The 24213-nt window shown below is 45.5% G+C and overlaps 2 protein-coding genes across 8 annotated transcripts in view; one reads left to right on the top strand and one right to left on the bottom strand.

Moving 5' to 3' along the window:
* Positions 1-906: 906 nt before the first annotated feature.
* On the bottom strand, positions 907-5451 carry TMEM60 (transmembrane protein 60). Of its 4 annotated transcripts, none has more exons than XM_077264711.1 (2): positions 5327-5451; positions 907-1506 (listed from the first exon to the last, which is right to left on the bottom strand). In XM_077264711.1, exon 2 carries the CDS (start codon positions 1457-1459, stop codon positions 1055-1057), a length of 405 nt encoding a protein of 134 aa, XP_077120826.1. In that variant the 5' UTR covers positions 1460-1506; positions 5327-5451; the 3' UTR covers positions 907-1054. The 4 variants fall into 4 exon arrangements, with proteins under 4 accessions (XP_077120826.1, XP_077120825.1, XP_077120824.1 ...); XM_077264710.1 differs by lacking the exon at positions 5327-5451 and adding an exon at positions 5097-5219; XM_077264709.1 differs by lacking the exon at positions 5327-5451 and adding an exon at positions 5084-5211.
* Positions 5300-24213, top strand: part of PHTF2 (putative homeodomain transcription factor 2) — a 152321-nt gene continuing 133407 nt past the window's right edge. For 3 of the 4 annotated variants that reach the window (XM_077264707.1, XM_077264705.1, XM_077264708.1), the window contains exon 1: positions 5624-5763. The gene's annotated coding sequence lies outside the window, so the exon portion shown is untranslated. Of the gene's footprint in view, positions 5407-5623; positions 5764-24213 lie in introns of those variants that run through there. The other variant, XM_077264706.1, reaches the window with a different exon arrangement.

The following is a 24213-nucleotide window of genomic DNA, read 5'->3' as shown; positions in this document are numbered from 1 at the left end:
TGGCCTGGGGTGTGGAACGGGACGACTTTCCTCCTGATTTCACAGTGGAATCACTCCTTTTTGAGTGTTCACTACTCTTATTCCTGGCCTCACCACTGGGTAATAGTGGGTCCTCCATAGGGCGCACAGAGACTTCCTCTTGGGACGACATGATAGCGCACTGTCTGTCCCGCTCATGTGCAATTTATAGTGCAGGATCTCAAACACCCCCCCCCCCTTATTTTTTTTTTTTTTTTACCTGATCCATTGGTGCAGCGTCAGGGGGACCAGGAGAAAACCGCCTAGAGGAAACCAATATGGCGGTTCCCCCGGAAATAGAATGCTGACCTCCTGGGTGCAGGGATCTACTTCCGTGATGCGGCTCCACCGCGCATGCGCCGGCGTCTCAGCCTGCCGGCTCTACAAGCGCTACTACTGCCCATGTCGCCGCCATACCTGAGGGACTGGGGAAACAGCTGATGACCGCTCCACACACTCCGGAGGGTATCGCCACCTGGCTCCGGAAACCTGCATCCTTACAGGTAAGTCGGCTGGCCCAGGCACACCGCATCACCGGTCGTCCCTTACAACGATGTCCCAGCAGGGAAATCGTTGTTCCTCCATCGACTATAGCAGATGAGGGGGGAACCAGCAGGAACCCCCGACTCTGTCCACTCGCTCTGGAGCCCCTGTTGCTCAGCAGAGACGCACAGGCGGCATCCAGGCGAGTTTTCCTCTTGTCATTACTTCAGAGAATCTTCTCTGTGGGTTCCCCTTTAGGAACAGGAAACCAACTGAGGAGCGAGGGGGGGCCGCCCCTTTTATCTCTCTGTAGGTTTCCTGTTCCTAGGGGCGGATCCCCTCTCTCAGTGGGTGCTGTCGTGGCGAATAGAAAAAATAATGATCTATTAATTAAAAGTTTAGCAGGATATTATGTATACTTTATTTACATATTTTACAGTTGAATAAAGCTGTTGGACACTTTATAACCATGCGGTTGTATGGGAATATTAGCTGGATAAGTCAGGAGAGATATTGACCTGGCGGAAACACATGTGGATAGCTTGTTCACTTGCTAGTCACGTCTCACATAAAACACGTTGTACCCCAGTTCAATCAGTCCTCCAATGAGCAAGATCCACAATGGTATAAACACCAGACTTAACAACATAGTAGTGAACTGTTCCAGCACGGCACACAGCACAAGGCAAAATGCCAATTTCAGGAGCATGGCAGTCAGATACCAGGATTTTTTCTTCATATTCTGAGCTCCATTCCTGGGGTCATAGCCAGATTTACACCGTCCTGCCATTTTTACAATTAACATGACAATTAAAATTGTGTCGAAGATCCAGATGGGGATGAAGATAATGAACCAGTTCCATGGGGCTTTCTCATCCAGCTTCAGCACCAGCATGATCAAGAAAAGTAAACTGAAGAGCCATGTCAGCAGCACCCTCTGCGCCAGGGACATTCTCATTTAAACTGACTTTAGGGGGTTCTTAGCCAAGATGAAGAGATGTATTCCTGCAAGAAAGAGTGAGGACAGACTCAGCATAGATACTGTACATGGTTCTAAGGTATTCTCATAGGTAGACTCAGCATAGATACATGGCTCTAAGGTATTCTCATAGGTAGACTCAGCATAGATACATGGCTCTAAGGTATTCTCATAGGTAGCAAGGCCATGCTCTCATCTGTGTTATGGCTTCTATGCCAGACTTGGCACTGTGCCAATACAGCTAAATTACTATTATTTATTATTATAGCGCCATTTATTCCATGGAGCTTTACATGTGAGGAGGGGTATACATAGTAAAAACAAGAACAGTAAACTTAAACAATACAAGTCACAACTGGCACAGGAGTAGAGCGGACCCTGCCCGCGAGGGCTCAATCTACAAGCTAAATGACACTTATAGGAGCCAAGCAGCTCTAGTCTTGTTGTCAAAATTAATAGTGGCTATAAATGCAATGTAAACATGGCCTAAAATTCAGACACTTGGCCAATACCCACCACCGATTCTCTCTACCAGCTATTCAGCCTTATACACATCCACTATATGGCCATACTTTACCATAATGTCTGATTTTGCAGAGACCTTATTCCCAGATTCTGTATGAACCGGGCTCAATCACATGTAAAATTACAGCTATATCATCCCCAAGGGGCATTGCTTCTACACCAGAATGTGGTGGAACGCGGAGTCCATAAAACAAAAGGAATGGCTATGTAATGCTAATTTAAATAATAAAAAAAAAAAGTTAGTCTGCTGAAGCCTCCGCAGTTTCAGTCTGCTTCTCCAGCACACCTACAGGGTCCTGTGTATATTGTGTGTATTCCATTTATAACATGTGACTGCGGCAGCCAATCACTGACCTTGGTGGTGATGCTGACATAGTGACACACTGCTGATGTGGCCAATGATTGGCTGCAGTGATCACATGATATAGACAGGGCATCATCCCACAGCCAAATCCTGGGGCAGCAGTAGTTACAAAGGTAAGTAATGCTTTTTCAAAAAGAAAAAATATCTTATGTTTTGGGAGAAAAGAGGATGATGGAAAAGGACTTGTAAATTTGCACCAGTCTGATCTGATGCTAATGCAGCTGCTGTGACAAATCCTACATTCTCTACCCTACAGCTCGGACTATCCAAACTGTTGTGTACAGTCATGGCCAAAAGGGCGGTGACTGTTTCAGTGTTTTTAAATGTATTAGTCAGAGGTTACTAAGGTACGATTAAAATAATTTCATGTAAGTTTGTAAAATTTATAGTAAGACTCAATACTTACATTGTTGCCCTTTATTTTTCAATTTCCTTTGCCGTGGCTTCCTGGATATTAATTTCTGGGCCAAATCCTGGCTGATGACAACCCATTCTTACTGAATCATTGCTTTGAGTTTTTCACAATATCTGGGTCTTTGTCCACCCACTTTTTGCGGACTCACTACAGGGTTAAGTCTGTGATTGAGATCTGGCCCCGGTCCCTGTGAGCCTCCAAATAAAAAAAAAAACTGGACTAAAATTCAGGACGGCCTAATGCTTTTACAGACATTTGACATGCACCCTAAAAACCACACCCAAAAATGATCAAAATAGGATATATCACACCCGCTCCCTCAGCTCTGTAGCCACTTATCACCAGTGCAGCGCTCTTCTCCTGCTCCTTCACAGACATCTTCTCCCAGGGGACACCACCAAAGTTTCCTGCACCCTGTAGTTCCTCCTACCCGCCTCTGGACACATGGCCACGATGTCAGGTCATTCAGCTCTACCATCACTCATGATTTCCAGGCTTACTCTCCGGTCACTGGTGTTTATGCACCTTGCTGTGCCACCAGCCAGTGTTAGTGAGTGTGGCGAGTGGGTCCTGTTTGTACTGTGCACGGCAACCTTTTTAGCGCATGCACAGCACAAACTTAGGGGCTGGGGCGAAATTCAAGTATGATACATTTTTCTGCCGGACACTATAGACGGTAGAGAAAAGCACCATGTTTTTACGGACCATTGGCAACTATGGACATGGTGCTCCATCATGCTGGAAGAGGCATTGTTCATCACCATATTGCTTCTGGATTGTTGAGAAAAGTTGCTCTTGGATGACGTGTAGATCCCGTTCTTTATTAATTGTAGTGTTGTTAGGCAAACCTGAGTGTGCCCACTCCATGGAATTAAAGCAACCCCACAGACAAGTGGTCTCAAGATGCTTTACTGCTGACACAAAGCTCATGGCAGCGCTCACGTTTTCTTAAGTGGACAATCATTCTTCCAGGTGAAGAGGTTTAATCAGCTGAAACAGATTTGCAGGAAGCAGTAATTGAATTGCAGAGGACTGGGATAAAGTGATTTTCTCTAATGAAGTCCGTTTCTGACATCTGGAAGAATGATTGAACAGCAGGTGAGTGCTACAATGTGTGTTGCCAACAGTAAAGCATCCTGAGACCATTCATGTGTGGGGCTGCTTTTCAGCCATGGAGTGGGCACACTCACAATTTTGCCTAAGAACACTGACATGAATAAAGAATGGGATCTAAGCTCATCCAAAGAGTAAATTCTCCCAACCATTCAGGAGCAATTTGGTGATGAGCAATGCTTTTTCCAGCATGATGGAGACCATGTCACAAAGCCAACAGGATAATTTAGTGGCTCGGTGAACAAAACATTGAAATTGTGAGTCCAAGGTCAGGAAACTCCCCAGATCTCAGTTCTATTGAGGACATGTGGTCAATTTTCAAAATGCAGATGGACAAAGGAAGAGACAGAAATTGTGATAACCTCCAAGCAGAGATTAGTTAGAATGTGTTGTCCTCAGCCAGGATTTGGCCCAGAAGTTGATATCCAGCTGCCAGGGCAAATTGTAGAAGTCTTGGAAAGATAAAGGACAACAAGGTAAATATTGAGTCTTACATGAACTTAATGAATTTGGGAAGCAAAGGATAAACCCTAAGGCTATGTGCACATATTGTGGATTCTGCCGGGCGCTTTACCTGCGGATTTTTGTGCGGATTTCACCTGCCGATTCCTATAAAGGAATATGTGTAAAATTCTGCGGAATCCGCACAAAGAATTGACATGCTGCGGAAAATAACCCACGGAATTTCCTGCAGCATGGGCACTGCGGATCTTGTTTTCCGTAGTTTACATGGTACTGTACACCGCATGGAAAACTGCTGCGGATCCGCAATGTGTGCACAGACCCTTATGGAATGTTTATAGTTGTACTTCAGTAACCACAGAAACACCTGACCAAAAGCTCTCAGGACAGTGACGCAGCAAGCTTTCTGGAAACGTCTGTCCGTGACCGTATACGCCCAGGCTGCCATGAGGGGCCCCATCCGCCAGCAGTGGCCCTATAGTCACCGCTGTAGGCAGCCATTAATCAGGGAGCTAGTGTCTCAGCCCGACCACATAGGTGGAGCTGTGGCATCACTAAGCCGACCCAGCAAACTCATCATTTCCCCCCAATAAACCGGTGCTTTACTCTAAAGATGGCCGCCTGCCCCTGGCGGGTAGTGTATCTGGTGGAGGCGCACAGACGTGTAAGCCGCCGGCCCTCATGAACGGGGCCCCAGACTGCTAGTACAGCCCTCAGCACACACCGAATGTCCTCACCGGGGAGCAGCGGCCGCCGCTCATAGCCACCACAGCCCAGCGCCAGGCTCACTGCCTTCTCAGCAGCAGAAATGCTTCCTGTTGTCGCCCATTGGCTGTCATCTAATAGCACTCATCCAATCAGCATGCTTAGTTCAGTTGCGCACACACGTCAAAGCGCTGGTAGCGCACATACGTCACTGCGCTGGCAGCGGACATGTTTAGTCAGGGCACCGTCCTGTGTTACTTACTACGAGTCGTGGATCTCACTAAGGACAGTCAGATGCCGGATTCCATAATGTCCTAGAAGCTCCGCCGGCAGCGCCAGAATGTAACTCCCATCTTCCTTCTTCACAAGCTTCGGCCGTGCCCTTATCTAAAATGAAAGATGACAAACTGCCTGAATGGGTTTTTTAGGCGTCGCCATATTTGTCACCAATAATGGTCCTTACGAGCCACTGCGGTCGCCCAGGCGGCGTCATGTGACCTGCAAGCGCTCTTATTGGATAATGATCCGTGTCGCTCTGCTCGTTGCCACGGGCGGCCAGGACGGTGCCTGTAGCCCTGCTGGCCTGGCTCGTAGCTCGGATACCGGCGAGCGCGCAGATCCCCGAGCTCATGGTCCGAGCAAATTCAAAGAGCTTGGCGCCCGCGGCGGGAGGAGGCGGAGGCGGCTCCAGGGCAGCAGGTAAGCCGGCAGCCTGTGGGGAGGGCAGCAGGGAAGCCGGCAGTCTGTGGGGAGGGCAGCAGGGAAGCCGGCAGTCTGTGGGGAGGGCAGCAGGGAAGCCGGCAGCCTGTGGGGAGGGCAGCAGGGAAGCCGGCAGCCTGTGGGGAGGGCTCTGGGGCAGCAGGGAAGCCGTCAGCCTGTGGGGAGGGCAGCAGGGAAGCCGGCAGCCTGTGGGGAGGGCAGCAGGGAAGCCGTCAGCCTGTGGGGAGGGCAGCAGGGAAGCCGTCAGCCTGTGGGGAGGGCAGCAGGGAAGCCGTCAGCCTGTGGGGAGGGCAGCAGGGAAGCCGTCAGCCTGTGGGGAGGGCAGCAGGGAAGCCGTCAGCCTGTGGGGAGGGCAGCAGGGAAGCCGTCAGCCTGTGGGGAGGGCAGCAGGGAAGCCGTCAGCCTGTGGGGAGGGCAGCAGGGAAGCCGTCAGCCTGTGGGGAGGGCAGCAGGGAAGCCGTCAGCCTGTGGGGAGGGCAGCAGGGAAGCCGTCAGCCTGTGGGGAGGGCAGCAGGGAAGCCGTCAGCCTGTGGGGAGGGCAGCAGGGAAGCCGGCAGCCTGTGGGGAGGGCAGCAGGGAAGCCGGCAGCCTGTGGGGAGGGCTCCGGGTCAGCAGGGAAGCCGGCAGTCTGTGGGGAGGGCTCCGGGTCAGCAGGGAAGCCGGCAGTCTGTGGGGAGGGCTTCGGGGCAGCAGGGAAGCCGGCAGCCTGTGGGGAAGGCTCCAGGGCAGCAGGGAAGCCGGCAGCCTGTGGGGAGGGCTCCGGGGCAGCAGGGAAGCCGGCAGCCTGTGGGGAGGGCTCCGGGGCAGCAGGGAAGCCGGCAGCCTGTGGGGAGGGCTCCGGGGCAGCAGGGAAGCCGGCAGCCTGTGGGGAGGGCTCCGGGGCAGCAGGGAAGCCGGCAGCCTGTGGGGAGGGCTCCGGGGCAGCAGGGAAGCCGGCAGCCTGTGGGGAGGGCAGCAGGGAAGCCGGCAGCCTGTGGGGAGGGCAGCAGGGAAGCCGGCAGCCTGTGGGGAGGGCAGCAGGGAAGCCGGCAGCCTGTGGGGAGGGCAGCAGGGAAGCCGGCAGCCTGTGGGGAGGGCAGCAGGGAAGCCGGCAGCCTGTGGGGAGGGCAGCAGGGAAGCCGGCAGCCTGTGGGGAGGGCAGCAGGGAAGCCGGCAGCCTGTGGGGAGGGCTCCGGGGCAGCAGGGAAGCCGGCAGACTGTGGGGAGGGCTGCGGGGCAGCAGGTAAGCCCGGCAGACTGTGGGGAGGGGTGCGGGGAAGCCGACAGAGAGGGGAGAGGGCAGCAGGGAAGCCGGCAAAGTGTGTGTGTGTGGGGGGAAGGGGGCAGCAGGGAAGCCGACAGACTGTGGGGAGGACGACTGGGCAGCAGGGAAGCCGGCAGACTGTGACTCTTTCTTTATGTGCAGGAATTGGAGGACCTTGGGTATCTATGGTTACGACCACTGATACAGTGTTAGTTGGTTGCTAGTGGTTGGGTTGTAACCATGGATACCTAAGGTCCTTCAGTGCCTGCACATGAGGAAAGAGACTGTGAATCAGAAAAAATATACTATATTTCTAATTGGAGGTAATTGCTATTATTAGTAATACACCTGCTACAAGTTGGGACAGGATCTTGGAGATGGGAATACCCCTTTAAATCTGATTTGTGTGGCATGTATCAGCACTAAATAGTATAAATTGGTGAAGTGAGAAAAATATAGGAATAAATAACTATGAAATTAAGTTTCAGGCATCAAATAACTAAAAATTGTCATGTGCAAATGTATTCACCCCAATTGCTATGAAACCCTTAAACATTTCTGGTGCAAGCAATTACCTTAATAAGTCTCATGCTTAGTTGGGGTTGGGTTATTAAAAAAAAAAAAACAACCCAATCTCTGATTATCCCCCGAAGCACCATCAAATCGAAAGAACATGGTACCACAACAAACCTGCGAAGAAAGTGCTGCCCACAAAAACCCTCAACCTGGGTAAGGAGGGCATTAATCAGAAAGGTAGCGCAGAGACCAAAGGTGATCCTGAAGGAGATGCAGAGTTCCCAAGCAGAGACTGGAGTATCTGTCCAAACGACCTCAATAAGCCATACACTCCATAGTGGAAGATTGGGCAGAAAAAAGACTTTACTTACACACACAATTGTAAGACTCATTTTGAGTTTGTCAAAAGACGTGGGAGACTCCCCAAATGTGTGGAGGAAAGTGCTGTGGTCATATGAGACCAAATTTGACCACCAAGGTAAACGCTGAGTCTGGTGCCAAACCAAAACAGTTTATCAGCCCAAGAACAACATCCCCATAGTAAATCATGGTGGTGGCAGCATCATGCTGTTGGGATGTTTTATGGCAGCTTGGACAGGGAAAATGGTCCGAGTTGAGTGGACGATGGATGGTGTGAAATACAAAATCTGTTTGTGTGTCATTGATTTGAGACTGGAACAGTGGTTCACCTTCCAACAAGAAAATGACCCAACACATACTGCTAAAGCAACACTAGAGTGGTTTAAGGGGAACATGAACAATGTTTTGGAATGGCCTAGTCAAAGCCCAGATCTTAATCCAATTGAGAATGTGTGGTCAAACTTGAAGATTGCTGCTCACCAGAGGAAACCAGCTAACTTGAAAGAGCTGGATCAGTTTTGCCTTGAGGAATGGGCAAAAATCCCAGTGGCAACATTTGGAAAGCTCACAGAGACTTATCCAAAGCGACTTGTAGCTGTGAAGGAGGCTCTATAAAGTACTGACTTTAGGGGGAGTGAGTAGTTATGCACACTGAAATTTTAAGTTATTTTGTCTTATTTCTTGTTTGCTTCACAGTAAAATAAAAACCAAATGTTCACAGTTGTAGGCATGTTCTTTACATGAACTTATGCAAACCCTCACAAAATACAGTGACGTTCCACTGTTTTTTTGGAGGATTTGCATCATGTACGTAAAGAACATGCCTACAACTGTGAATATTTGTTTTTTCTTTTTGTTGTAAAGCAAATGACAAAAGGGACAAGATAACCGAAAACCTTAGTGTGCATAACTATTCACCCCCCTAAAGTCAGTACTTTTACAGAGCCTCCTTTTGCAGAAATTACAGCTAAGTCGCTATGAGCTTTCCACATTTTGCCCCTGGGATTGTTGCCCATTCCTCCTCAAGGCAAAACTGCTTCAGCTCCTTCAAGTTTGCTGTACACCAGAGGAAACCATCTATCTTCTAGTGTGACCACAGATTCTCAATTGGATTAAGGTCTAGGCTTTAACTAGGGCACTCCAAAACATTTAAACGTTCCCCCTAAACCACTCGAGTGTTGCTTTGGGTCAGTGTCTTGTTATGGAAGGTGAACCTCTGTCCCAGTCTCAAATCACTGACAGACTGAAACAGGTTGTGCTTTAGAATATCTCTGTATTTCGCACCATCCATCTTCCCCTCGACTAGGATCATTTTCCCTGTCCCTATTACAGAAAAACATCCCCACAGCATGATGCTATCACCACCATTTTTCACTGTGGGGATGGTGTTCTCGGTGTGTTGATTTGGGGCCAGACAAAGCGTTTATCTTGGTGGCCTAAAAGTAAAATTTTTTCTCTCTTCTGACCACAGCACCTTTCTTCATACCTTTGGGAAGTCTCCCACTTGTGTTTTGGCAAACTCAAATCGAGCCTTACAAGTTTTGTGGTTATGTAAACTTTGTTCTGCCCTTTCTTCCATAAAGACCACCTCTGTGGAGTGCACAGCTTATTGTGGTCATATGGACACTTACTGCAGTTTCTGCTTGGGAACTCTGCAGCACCTTCAGGGTTACCTATGGTCTCTGTGCTGTCTCTCTGATTCATGCCCTCCTTGCCGGGGCTGAGCATTTTGGTGGGTGGCCCTCTCTTGGCAGGTTTGTTGTGGTACCATGTTCTTTCCATTTGATGGTGCTTTGGGGGATAATGAGAGATTGGGATATTTTTTTTATAACCCATCCCTGACTTGTACTTCTCAACAACTTTGTCCCTGACTTGTTTGGAGATCTCCTTGGTATTCATGGTGTTTGGTTAGTGGTACCACTTGCTTAATGGTGTTCCAGCCTCTGTGGCCTTTCAGAGAAGGTGTGTACAGTAGCTTCTCACATAATTAGAATATCATCAAAGTTAATTTCAGTTCTTCGATACAAAAAGTGAACCTCATATATTATATAGAATCATTAGAAACAGAGTGATCGATCTCAAATGTTTGTTTCTGTTAATGTTGATGATTATGGCTTCCAGCCAATGAAAACCCAAAAGTCATTATCTCAGTAAATTAGAATACTTTATAACACCAACTTTACATACGATTTTAAAATCTGAATGTTGGCCTACTGAAATGTATGTTCAGTAAATGCACTCAATACTTGGTTGGGGCTCCTTTTGCATCAATTACTGCATCAATGCTTCGTGACATGGAGATCAGCCTGTGGCACTGCTGAGGTGTTATGGAAGCCCAGGTTGCTTTGATAGCAGCCTTCAGCTCGTCTGCATTGTTGGGTCTGGTGTCTCTCATCTTCCTCTTGACAATCCTCCATAGATGCTCTATGGGGTTAAGGTCAGGCGAGTTTGCTGGGTACCGGGTACAGGTTCTTAATGTTTGTTTGCTGCTTAGATAGGGCTGTAATGAGAACATATTAGTCATTTTTAGTTTTCAGGATAGAGGCATGTTCCATTGTTCTCTTAATAGCAGCTGTCACTTTGTTTTTTACATTTTAGCCCTCACTTTGTGTGCATCACTGACATTACAATCTAGAGCCTAAATCTGGAATTGTTCAGCCTTAGAAGACAATAGGACGACAGCTGCTGAAGATGTACAGGCTTACACCCTGTTTTGTTACAATTGTATAAATTTGTATGAGCTTCATAAAGGGGCTTTCTGACTTTAGACACCTTTTGTTTTAGCAAAGCACAGGGCTACTACAATGATCAGCTCTTGTTTTGAAGGACTTGGCATGACCATGTATTACATGATTCCCCATTACTTTAATGGATCGTGTGTCATATACAGTGCCTTGCGAAAGTATTCGGCTCCCTGGAATTTTTCAACTTTTTCCTACATATCATGCTTCAAACATAAAGATACCAAATGTTCATTTTTGGGGAAGAATCAACAACAAGTGGAACACAATTGTGAAGTTGAACGAAATTTATTGGTTATTTTAAATTTTTGTGGAAATTCAAAAACTGAAAAGTGGGGCGTGCAATATTATTCGGCCCGTTTACTTTCAGTGCAGCAGACTCACTCCAGAAGTTCATTGTGGATCTCTGAATGATCCAATGTTGTCCTAAATGCCTAATGATGATAAATATAATCCACCTGTGTGTAATCAAATCTCCGTATAAATGCACCTGCTCTGTGATAGTCTCAGGGTTCTATATGAAGCACAGAGAGCATCATGAAGACCAAGGAACACAACAGGCAGGTCCGTGATACTGTTGTGGAGAAGTTTAAAGCCGGATTTGGATACAAAATGATTTCCAAAACTTTAAACATCCCAAGGAGCACTGTGCAAGCGATCATATTGAAATGGAAGGAGCATTATACCACTGCCAATCTACCAAGACCCGGCTGTCCCTCTAATCTTTCATCTCAAACAAGGAGAAGACTGATCAGAGATGCAGCCAAGGGGCCCATAATCACTCTGGACGAACTGCAGAGATCTACAGCTGAGGTGGGACAGTCTGTCCATAGGACAACAATCAGTCGTACACTACACAAATCTGACCTTTATGGAAGAGTGGAAAGAAGAAAGCCATTTCTCAAAGATAACCATAAAAAGTGTAGTTTAAACTTTGCAACAAGCCACCTGGGAGACACACCAAACATGTGGAAGGTGCTCTGGTCAGATGAAACCAAAATCAAACTTTTTGGCAACAATGCCAAACGATATGTTTGGCGTAAAGGCAACACAGCTCATAACCCTGAACACACCATCCCACTTTCAAACATGGTGGTGGCAGCATCATGGTTTGGGCCTGCTTTTCTTCAGCAGGGACAGGGAAGATGGTTACAATTGATGGGTAGATAGATGGAGCCAAATACAGGACCATTCTTGAAGAAAACCTGTGGGAGTCTGCAAAAGACCTGAGACTGAGACAGAGATTTGTCTTCCAACAAGACAATGATCCCAAACATAAAGAAAAAACTACAATGAAATGGTTCACAAACAAACGTATCCAGGTGTTAGAATGGCCAAGTCAAAGTCCAGACCTCGATCCAATCGAGAATCTGTGGCTGAAAACTGCTGTTCACAAACGATCTCCATCAAACCTCACTGAGCTCAAGCTGTTTGCTAAGGAAGAATGGGCAAGAATTTCAGTCTCTCGATGTACAAAACTGATAGAGACATACCCCAAGCGACTTGCAGCTGTAATCGCAGCAAAAAGGTGGCGCAACAAAGTATTAAGTTAACCCCTTTCTGACCTCAGACGGGATAGTACGTCCGAGGTCAGATCCCCCGCTTTGATGCAGGGCTCCGGCGCTGAGCCCGCATCAAAGCCAGGACATGTCAGCTGTTTTGAACAGCTGACATGTGCCCGCAATAGCGGCGGGTGAAATCGCGATTCACGCGCCGCTGTTAACTAGGTAAATGCCGCTGTCAAACGCTGACAGCGGCATTTAACCGGCGCTTCCGGCCATGCGGCCGGAAATGAGCGCATCGCTGACCCCCATCACATGATCGGGGGTCATATAGTATAATAAATTGGCACTCAATTTGTATGCATCTGTTGCTTAGAAAGTGATATTTTATTGCAGTCCAAAATAAATAAACGTTTTGGTCTGAACACGACCTTCTTCAGAAAACCGACTGCTCTTGTGTTGTAACTAACTGGGTGTCACTGTACCCCAATCAAGGCAAAAGAACATACAGGGGCTCGCTCTGTAGAGAATCTCCCAGATGAAATTTTATGTCCAGTAAGATCAAAAGGTGTAAGTCTTCAGATTTTTCTTTGGAAAAAAGACTAATATGGGTCACTTGGTGTAGATGTTAAAAGAGAAGGTAAGTGGGAGTATACCCTGTGGCGTATCAGAAAAGGTAACTTGATATTGAGGTCACAAGTGGTTAATGGAGCCCACCCAGAAGCCGTAACTTGATGGTGAGGTCACAAGTAGTTTAATGGAGCCCACCCAAGTGTAGTTTAAGAGGTAGCGTATCTAAGGCGGTGTCCGCTGCTGGTTAGACCAGCGGAGGACACCGCATTAGATACGCTACCTCTTAAACCACACTCGGGTGGGCTCCATTAACCACTTGTGACCTCAATATCAAGTTACCTTTTCTGATACGCCACAGGGTATACTCCCACTTACCTCCTCTTTTAACATCTACGCCAAGTGACCCATATTGGTCTTTTTTCCAAAGAAAAATCTGAAGACTTACACCTTTTGATCTTACTGGACATAAAATTTCATCTGGGAGATTATCTCTACAGAGCGAGCCCCTGTATGTTCTTTTGCCTTGATTGGGGTACAGTGACACCCAGTTAGTTACAACACAAGAGCAGTCGGTTTACTGAAGAAGGTCGTGTTCAGACCGAAACGTTTATTTATTCTGGACTGCAATAAAATATCACTTTCTAAGCAACAGATGCATATAAGTTGAGTGCCATTTTATTATACTATATATTCACTGGTTTGGGGAACCTATTTTGTGCACCAACACAGCTGTGCCACGATATACTTCACTATGATCGGGGGTCAGCGATGCATCAGAATGGTAACCATAGAGGTCCTTGAGATGGTTACTGATCCCGGCTAGCTGTGAGCGCTACCCTGTGGTCGGCGCTCATAGCAAGCCTGTTATTGAGCTACATAGCAGCGATCTGATGATCACTGCTATGTAGCAGAGCCGATCGAGTTGTGCCAGCTTCTAGCCTCCCATAGAGGCTATTGAAGCATGGCAAAAGTAAAAAAAAAAAAAAAAAAAAAAAAAATGTGAAAAAAGTAAAAAAGATTAAAAAAAAAAAAAAGTTTAAATCACCCCCCTTTTGCCCCATTCAAAATAAATCACAAAAAAAAAAAAATCAAACCTACACACATTTGGTATCGTCGGTTTCAAAATCGCCCGATCTATCAATAAAAAAAAAAAGGATTAACCTGATCACTAAACGGCGTAGCGAGAAAAAAATTTGAAACGCCAGAATTACCTTTTTTTTTGTCACCGCGACATTGCATCAAAATGCAATAACGGATGATCAAAAGAACGTATCTGCACCAAAATGGTATCATTAAAAAAACGCCAACTCGGCATGCAAAAAAATAAGCCCTCACCTGACCCCAGATCACGAAAAATGGAGACGCTACGGGTATCGGAAAATGGCGTCATTTTTTTTTTTTTTTTAGCAAAGTTTGGAAAATTTTTTCACCACTCAGATAATAGAGAACCTAGACATGTTTGGTGTCTATGAACTCGTAATGACCTGGAGAATCATAATGGTAGGTCAGTTTTAGCATTTAGTGAACCTAGTAAAAAAGCCAAACAAAAAAGTGTGGGATTGCACTTTTTTTGCAATTTCACCGCACTTGGAATTTTTTTGCTGTTTTCTAGTACACGACATGCTAAAACCAATGATGTCGTTCAAAAGTACAACTTGTTTCACAAAAAATAAGCCCTCACATGGCGATATTGACGGAAAAATAAAAAAGTTATGGCTCTGGGAAGGAGGGGAGCGAAAAACGAACACGGAAAAACGGAAAATCCCAAGGTCATGAAGGGGTTAAAGGGGAAGACTAATATTGCACGCCCCACTTTTCAGTTTTTGAATTTTCACAAAACTTTAACCAATAAATTTCGTTCAACTTCACAGTTGTGAAGCTTATTGTTGATTCTTCCCCAAAAATTTACATTTGGTATCTTTGTTTGAAGCTTGATATGTGGCAGCCATCGCTTTACCTTTTTGTTTATGTGACTCTGACAACGATTTTCATGATCTTTTGTGTCTTCATTTTTTGTCTTTTATGCCAGAGCAGTTTTTTCACTTTTATATTGCCACGTTCCAGGACCTATAACTTTTTTCCTTTTTTCGGAGACCTAGTTATATCTGCCCGGCGGCCGTGTGCTCCAGCTGCATGTATTATTCAGGTCTGTAACATGACAGATCCCCCCCATGTGCTCCGGGACCCTGGCTATACTTGGTCTGTGTGTGGCGTGGGATCTGTGGTGCACATGGACTGCACATAAACTGAACAGGCGCCAACTCCAGGGCCACACACTAGTCTTCAGTGCCTGAGTGTGTCGTCTGATCTGGAGGGTTTCGTGATGTCAGATCATTAGGTGCTGCTCCATAATCCTGCAGTCATCCTCTACTACCTGGAGCTGAGTGGAGAAGGGAAGAGCAATGTCTCGGCACTGGGTTGGTCAATAGACTAGGTGATGGAAAACAAGTGACGTACGTTGTGAGACATGAACACCCGTCACACAGTCCTTTACTTTAGCCAGAGTCGTACAGCTGCACACACCTAGGACACGCATAGAGACTCATCCACCCATCGGATTGCAAAATAATTCTGCCTCAGGCGGGAGAACAAGTGTGGAGGTACTGCTAGTCAGCCAGGTATGTAAGAAGTGGCCCACCCGGCTTCATGCGTAAATGTCGGGGTCTCTGTAAACTTTCTTTTTGTACATTAAAAAAAATGTGTATTAGTTTTACATTGTGGTCGATGCCTTATAGAAAGGTTTGTGACTGAAGATCAGTGTTCCTGGATTTCTGCTGTGAATAGGATGTACAGTCAGAAGTTTCCACCAGATTCTGATGACCTTACTGGCCACAAGATCTCAGACCAAGCTCCCTGGGGTTCCTTAACCCCTTCATGACCCAGCCTGTTTTGACCTTAATGACCTGGCCATTTTTTGCAATTCTGACCAGTGTCCCTTTATGAGGCAATAACTCAGGATCGCTTCAACGGATCCTAACGGTTCTGAGGTTGTTTGTTCGTGACATATTGGGCTTCATGATGGTGGTAAATTTAGGTTGATAATTTCTGCGTTTATTTGTGAAAAAAACGGAAATTTGGCAAAAATTTTGACAATGTCGCAATTTTCACATTTTGAATTTTTATTCTGTTAAACCAGAGAGTTGTGACACAAAATAGTTAATAAATAACATTTCCCACATGTCTACTTTACATCAGCACAATTTTGGAAACAAATTTTTTTTTTTTTTTTGCCAGGAAGTTATAAGGGTTAAAATTTGACCAGTGATTTCTCATTTTTACAACAAAACTTACAAAACCAATTTTTTTAGGGACCACCTCACATTTGAAGTCAGTTTGAGGGGTCTATATGGCTGAAAATACCCAAAAGTGACACCATTCTAAAAACTGCACCCCTCAAGGTGCTCAAAACCACATTCAAGAAGTTTATTAACCCTTCAGGTGTTTCACATCAGCAGAAGCAACATGGAAGGAAAAAATTAACATTTAACTTTTTAGTCACAAAAATGATCTTTTAGCAACAATTCTTTATTTTCCCAAGGGTAAAAGGAGAAACTCGACCCCAAAAGTTATTGTACAATTTGTCCTGAGTACGCTGATACCTCATATGTGGGGATAAACCACTGTTTGGGCGCACGGCAGGGCTTGGAAGGGAAGGAGCGCCGTTTGACTTTTTTAATGAAAAATTGGCTCCAATCTTTAGCGGACACCATGTCGCGTTTGGAGAGCCCCCGTGTGCCTAAACATTGGAGCTCCCCCACAAGTGACCCCATTTTGGAAACTAGACGCCCCAAGGAACTTATCTAGATGCATAGTGAGCACTGTAAACCCCCAAGTGCTTCAGAGAAGTTTATAACGCAGAGCCGTGGAAATAAAAAATAATTTTTCTTTCCTCAAAAATGATTTTTTTAGCCCGCAATTTTTTATTTTCCCAAAGGTTACAGGAGAAATTTGACCCCAAGAGTTGTTGTCCAGTTTGTCCTGAGTACGCTGATACTCCATATGTGGGAGTAAACCACTGTTTGGGCACACGGCAGGGCTCGGAAGGGAAGGCACGCCATTTGGCTTTTTGAATGGAAAAAAAAAAAAAATTATTTTCTCAAAAATAATTTTTAACCCGCAATTTTTTATTTTCCCAAGGGTAGCAGAAAAAATTTGACCTCAAAAGTTGTTGTCCAGTTTCTCCTGAGTACGCTGATACCCCATATGTGGAGGTAAACCACTGTTTGGGCACATGCCGGGGCTCGGAAGTGAAGTAGTGACGTTTTGAAATGCAGACTTTGATGGAATGCTCTGCGGGCGTCATGTTGTGTTTGCAGAGCACCTGATGTGCCTAAACAGTAGAAAACCCCCACAAGTGACCCCATTTTGGAAACTAGACCCCCAAAGGAACTTATCTAGAAGTGTGGTGAGCACTTTGAACCCCCAAGTGCTTCACAGAAGTTTATAACGCAGAGCCTTGAAAATAAAAAATAATTTTTCTTTCCTCAAAAATAATTTTTTAGCCCGCAATTTTTTATTTTCCCAAGGGTTGCAGGAGAAATTGGACCCCAAAAGTTGTTGTCCAGATTCTCCTGAGTACGCTGGTACCCCATATGTGGGGGTAAACCACTGTTTGGGTACACGTCGGGACTCGGAAGGGAGAGAGCACCATTTGACTTTTTCAACGCAAGATTGGCTGGAATCAATGGTGGTGCCATGTCGTGTTTGGAGACCCCCTGATGTGCCTAAACAGTGGAAACCCCTCAATTCTAACTCCAACACTAACCACAACCCTAACCCCAACACATCCCTAACCCTAGTCTTAACCCTAATTCCAACCCTAACCCTAAGGCTATGTGCCCACTTTGCGAATTTGTGTGTGGATTTTTCGCACCGTTTTTGAAAAATCTGCAGGTAAAACGCACTGCGCTTTACCTGCGGATTTCCAGTGTTTTTTGTGTGGATTTCACCTGCGGATTCCTATTATGGAGCAGGTGTAAAACGCTGCGGAATCCGCACAAAGAATTGACATGCTACGGAAAATACAACGCAGCGTTTCCACGCTGTATTTTCCGCACCATGGGCACAGCGGATTTGGTTTTCCATAGGTTTACGTGGTACTGTAAATGTGATGGAAAACTGCTACGAATCCGCAGCGACCAATCCGCTGCGGATCCGCAGCCAAATCCTCACCGTGTGCACATAGCCTAATTGTAACCCTAATTGTAACCCTAACCCTAATTGCTACCCCAACCCTATCCCTAAGTGCAACCCTATCCCTAAGTGCAACCCTATCCCTAAGTGCAACCCTATCCCTAAGTGCAACCCTAACCCTAATCCAAAAACAAAAATAAATATAATTTCTGTATTTTATTATTGTCCCTACCTATGGGGGTGATAAAAGGGGGGGGTTATTTACTTTTTTTTTTTTATTTTGATCGCTGTGATAGAACCTATCACAGCAATCAAAATGTACCTGGAAAGAATCTGCCGGCCGGAAGATGGCAGCGCCCATGGAGAAGACCGAGGACACCGGGAGGGACATCGGAGCTCGGTAAGTATGGGGGGGTGCGATCGGAGCACGGGGGGGGATCGGAGCACGGGGGGAGCAGATAGGGAGGACGGGGGAGCGGACAGGAGGACGGAGGGGAGCATGGGACATGACAGGATGGAGAGGAGGAGATCGGTGGCGGTGGGGGGGGGGGGGGGGCAGATCGGGGTCTCCAGCCATGGCAGATGCTATTGCAGCATCGGCCATGGCTGGATTGTAATATTTCACCAATTTTCATAGGTGAAATATTACAGATTGCTCTGATTGGCTGTTGAAAGTGAAACAGCCAATCAGAGCGATCGTAGCCACGGGGGGGGGAAGCCACCCCCCCCCCCCCGGGCTGAAGTACCACTCCCCCTGTCCCTGTAGGTCGGGTGAAATTGGAGTTAACCCTTTCACCCAGCCTGCAGGGACGCGATCATTCTGTGACACAGCATATGCGTCACAGGTCGGATTGGCACCGACTTTCATGACTCATACTCTGTCACAGGTCGGGAAGGGGTTAAAGCTCCTGAATTCTAGCAGGAGCAGGTTGGTTCCTCTGCTGTCACTGAGAAGAAAGATGTCGTCAGGCTCAGGCCTCTGGAATTCTGCTTCTTATATTGGACCTGGCTATCAGAAAGCCAACACTTGTTAGGTATCCACTGGACTCTAATAACCTAAAGAGTTAATTCAACTGGTTATTTAGTGTGAAACAAAACCATGCCCAAAATCACTATTTTCTGTATTCATGCTTCAAATTCTTATAAAAAGTACACAGTAATTTTTAGCATTTTTCAACAGTGTTTGGTATTTAAACACACACTGTATGGACAAAAATATGAGAACACGCTTTTTAATAATACATTTCTGGCTTTTCATTCAATCTCACTGCTACAGGTGTATAATATCCAGCCCCGTACCATGCAGCCTGCCTTTATGAACATTTATGAAAGAATGGCTCATTCTAAAGCGCTCACTGAATTCCACCATTTTACTAGAATAGGATGCCATTTGTAACTAGTCAGTTTGTGAAATGCATTCCCTCGTAAATCATCTACGATCACCTATGGGAGCGATTATTCAAAAGTGGAAGTGTTTAGGAACCACAAAAAAAGCCCCCACAAAGGGGAGACCATACAGATATAAAGGGCAGTTTCTTCAGGTGCTGCGGAGGATAGATTTTTCTTCTTGGATTATCACTTTATTGCACTTTTCTTGTTGCTCAAGTCCTGTCATCTTTTGTCAGAAAGTGTTGAATGCAGTGTGTACTGATGACTTATTGCATTTATGGAGAGTACTCCACGAGATTGCTACATATTTTGGGAACTAAAACCAGGTCCAACATCAGTGTCTGATTTCACAAATGCTCTTCTGGATGCATGGTCAAAAACTTCCACGGACACTCTGTAAAATTTGGTAGAGGGCTCTCCCAGAAGAGTGTTAGCTGTTAAAGCTGCAAATGAGGGACCAACTCCATATGAAATGGGTTATCCTTGACTCACACAATCCCTGCTCAATTAGTATATTCTACCCTGTAAAATAAAAACTGCCTCTACTCTCCTCCGGCACATTTCCAGGCACGTCGTTGCTGGGGCTCAAGTAACGTTAATCCACGTGAGCCCTGCAGCCAATCACTGGCTGCTAATGGTCCGCTTCACTGTCACTTCCTTTGGATGTAACGGACATCCAGATCCGGACAAAGTCTGAGAGGAGCAGCAATTCTGACTTGGAACGTCACTGAAAGAGTGTACCCGCTGTTTTTTCTATTTTATATGGCTGAATATACTAATTAATCTGAGTAGTGGACAACCCCTTTTAATGTCTATGGATTTAGAAAGGGACATCATAAAAGCTTCTGTTGGTATAATGTGTAGGTGTCCAAATACTGTATCATTTCTTTCTCAAAAAATGATTCCCGATATAGCCACGTCAATTAACAAAACAAAAAAGTTATGGTGCTGAAATGCAGAAGGGTAAAAATGTCAAGTCCTGGAGCCTCTGTCACTCCAGCTCTATTCCTCGCCCAGTGCCATCTCCTCCTGCTTGACTGGGATTCATTATCCAGAAGTCACATAGCATAGAGGCTGTAAGTCAAGCAGGAGCTGTGTTGGGAATAGAGTTGGAGTGACAGGCTTCAGAACTACCATAGTCATTTGCATATCAATTCAAACGCTGATTTCTCAGTAATGTTGCAAATGTAAAAATATTGTTTAATTTCCCTTTTAAAGAGATACATGTGCAAATAAATATTTTGGGGGGGATATAATCCTGCTGAGAAATTCCATATAAGACCTGGTTAATTAAGGGACTTAAATGTGTCTATGGAAAACTAAATACCAGGGAAAGTTGTGGAATTATGAAAATGACACACACCTTAGCATGCTATTAATTGGGTTTTTAATGCCTGTCTGAGGAATGTTATGCCATGATGAATGGACTTGTGCAGAACTGAAAAAAATTAACTGCAGTACAAGTTGGATGTAAAAAAAAAAAAAAAAAAAAAAGCGTAAAAGCCATCCCACCAACGTCAGTCTACCCAAATTCGGGATGGTCCTAAGCTCGAATATTAAAACCTTACCCTGCATCATAGTGACGTCCTGTGTGAATAAGGAATGAGTAGGACTGGGTCCCAAACATGGGATTTGTTTATTCTTCTGTCTTCGGTTTTTATGTACTTGTGCATGCAAATCTTCAAGATCTCCAGTAACTTCCTTTGTAATTGCCAACCGATGATGTCCCAGGTGTGCACAATGGAAGACAAGTCTAGAGACTCTGCAGGCCATTGAGGTCACGCAGGCCGCTCACAGTAGCGTGAACAGCATGGGGGCAGGTGTTGTCATGTTGAAAAATGGCTCCTGTGACACTTTGAAGAATTGGCCGTACCACTGATTCCACGACCAAATCACTGTAACGCCGAGGGATTCGTGTACCTAGATTGAAGATTAGAGGGGTCCAGCTGCTATATATTATGCAACCCCACACCATGAATCTTGGGAGTAGGACCGGTGTGACTTTCAAGACCACTCCAGACCAAATTCCTGCACAATATCATGCAAATGCCTTCTGATTTGTGTAGACACTGATTCCTTAGGCTTGGTAAGTGATCTCCATTTTCACCAGCAGTACAGAATGGATCAATTGTGGAACCAGTGGTACTGCCATTTTTCCAAAGGGTCACAGGAGCTGTACCACGCCATGTCGCATGTGCCATTCTGAACAGCCTACGTGTCTCAAGCATGGTACCTTGGCCTGCGGCATCTTCTGATTTGTGTTCCATCTATCAAATTTGGGATGTCTATCGATTCTGTTCTTTCCATAATTTCATGACCTTTCCGTAAGCTTGCTATTCCAATGTTAAGGAGTGTGATACACTATATTCACTTGTGGGCCTAAACCCTATAATTACTTTTTTTTTTTTTTAGAAACTATTCGACATTGCGAAGTCATTTTCCTCTTTAGATCATCTTGGCTTCTTCCCCAACCTTGCCCCATAAGCCATCATATATCCTTGACATCTGCATTGTCATGTTGACTGGATGTTACTTTCAGCCTCCAGCATTTAGTGTGATGTGGAGAAGGAAATCGTACATCATAGAATACCTGAAGTAGTAATTGAAAGTTGATTTGAATTCGGGTGCAGTTTTTTTTTTTTTTTTTTTTTTAAACAAGCTCTTATTCACCCTCCCTGGATCCAGTGTGACAATAACAGACTTCGGGAACAGCTGAGTAAACGCAGTGTTGGACCTGTGGAGAATGAGTAAAGCCCAGTTTTTCTTTACAAAACCAGAAAACCCTGTTTGAATGAATGTAACACTCTGCGTCTTTGCTTTATCTCTTAGTAGTGGAAGCTGGTGAATGCCATCTGGAGATATCGGTGATATTTGTTATGTAGGATTTGCGCAGTTTTTGTCTTGGTTGCATGTGTGTTAAGGTACCGTCACACTAGGCGATATCGCCAGCAATCCGTGACGTTGCAGCGACCTGGATAGCGATATCGCTGTATTTGACACGCAGCAGCGATCTGGATCCCGCTGTGAAATTGCTGGTCGCTGCTAGAAGGTCTGCACATTATTTGGTCGCTAGGTCGCCGTGTATCGCCGTGTTTGACAGCAAAAGCGACGATACCAGCGATATTTTACACTGGTAACCAGGGTAAACATCGGGTTACTAAGCGCAGGGCCGCGCTTAGTAACCCGATGTTTACCCTGGTTACCAGCGTAAAAGTTAAAAAAACAAACAGTACATACTCACCTGCGCGTCCCCCAGCCTCTGCTTCCTGACACTAAAGCGCCGGCCCTAAACTGAAAGTGAAAGCACAGCGGTGACGTCACCGCTGTGCTGTTAGGGCCGGAGCTCAGTCAGCGTCAGGATGCAGAGGCTGGGGGACGCGCAGGTGAGCATGTACTGTTTGTTTTTTTAACTTTTACGCTGGTAACCAGGGTAAACATCGGGTTACTAAGCGCGGCCCTGCGCTTAGCAACCCGATGTTTACCCTGGTTACCCGGGGACCTCGGCATCGCTGGTCGCTGGAGAGCGGTCTGTGTGACAGCTCTCCAGCGACCACACAGCGACGCTGCAGCGATCGGCATTGCTGTCGCTATCGCTGCAGCGTCGCTTAGTGTGACGGTACCCTTACTGGCTGGAGAGGAAATGCAGGATATCATGCCGAGTTATCATGAGCTGCGTGATTAATTTACTCATCTAAAATTAGCTGGACCTGTCTTGTTTTTCTGCTATATTTACCCTCCCAGCAGGAGAAGGGTGGGGTTCACAATACATGCACATGTTAAAGGGGTTTTCCCAAAAATTCTTCAATGGCCCTTAGTGTTATTAGTCTGTAAAAATAACATGAAGTTGCTATTTTTCAGCTTTTTTCTTACCTACTGATTTATTTTTTTAAATTCTCTATTTATAAATTTTAAACATACAGTGAAGGTAAACTCACAGCTTGATAGATCACAGAGAACGTTGTCTCCTGTATAAACATAGTTATTATACACGTGAGCTTGTACAAACACCAAGGGGAATGTAAGACAATAAACAATAATAAACAGAATAAAAGGAACAAGACATATACCAGGTGTATCCATAAACTTACAAACTGCGTAGATTCATCGAGTAAACAATTATTTGTGATTAATATGTTAATAGAATCAAACTTGTAATCCTAGAAGAGATATTGTGGCTAAAATCAAGAGTCTAGTAAACTATAGAGGGAACCACTGGGTCACCCGAAGGGGCCCTTCCCTCAAGGGAGCTCAACCACCGCTGCATCCAGGAGGAGGAAACTAGTGACCCCAATCCTTTCCAGACCATCCAGTCCAGGGAGCCCCGATCTTAAGAAAACAGTCGTGAGAGAAGGTCACCCTACTCAAGAGTTCCTCCAGTCTGTAGATATCCTTAATTTTCTCTAACCATTCCCCTATAGTTGGTGGGGTTTGTCATTTCCATTTTAAGGCAATTAGGTGTTTTGCGGCTCCTAACATCAAAGGGAGAAGGTCATGTTTTTTGGGTTTGAAATTGGGTGAGGGGAGGGACAGAAGTACTTCTGGGGCAGTAAGTTCCGATTTTATCACCCTAGGGCTTTCACTGTATCATTAACTTTACCTTTAGACCAGAAATGTTGATGTTTCTGACATGGAAAAATAGTGGGGTAGTGTTTAATATAGAGTTTATAATATTAATATAAATTTTCGAGATGAGTCTCGGGATAGGTGGGTGTATTTTCGTTAGTAAGTCCAACCAAAGCCACTGAGGAGGGGGAGTGGTCAGTTTTTTGATCTGCAACATAAATTGTCACATGTATTTTTTTTTTTTTTTTTAAGATAATTAGTTGGGCGCTTGTAGCTTCCAAGGGCCACAAGTTAATGCAATTTATTTTGTCATTCAAAAGATGGGAAATTGACTTGTTTGGGAGAGAAGTCCAGAACCCATAGGGATCTGTAAAATCCGGGTTGAAAATGTATGGGATAAGGCCAAGTA

This window comes from Ranitomeya variabilis, chromosome 5, assembly GCF_051348905.1.
Source record: "Ranitomeya variabilis isolate aRanVar5 chromosome 5, aRanVar5.hap1, whole genome shotgun sequence".
In the NCBI taxonomy this organism is placed as follows: Eukaryota; Metazoa; Chordata; class Amphibia; order Anura; family Dendrobatidae; genus Ranitomeya; species Ranitomeya variabilis.
Note: the sequence above shows the minus strand (reverse complement) of the source record. Positions and strands in the feature narration are given on the sequence as shown.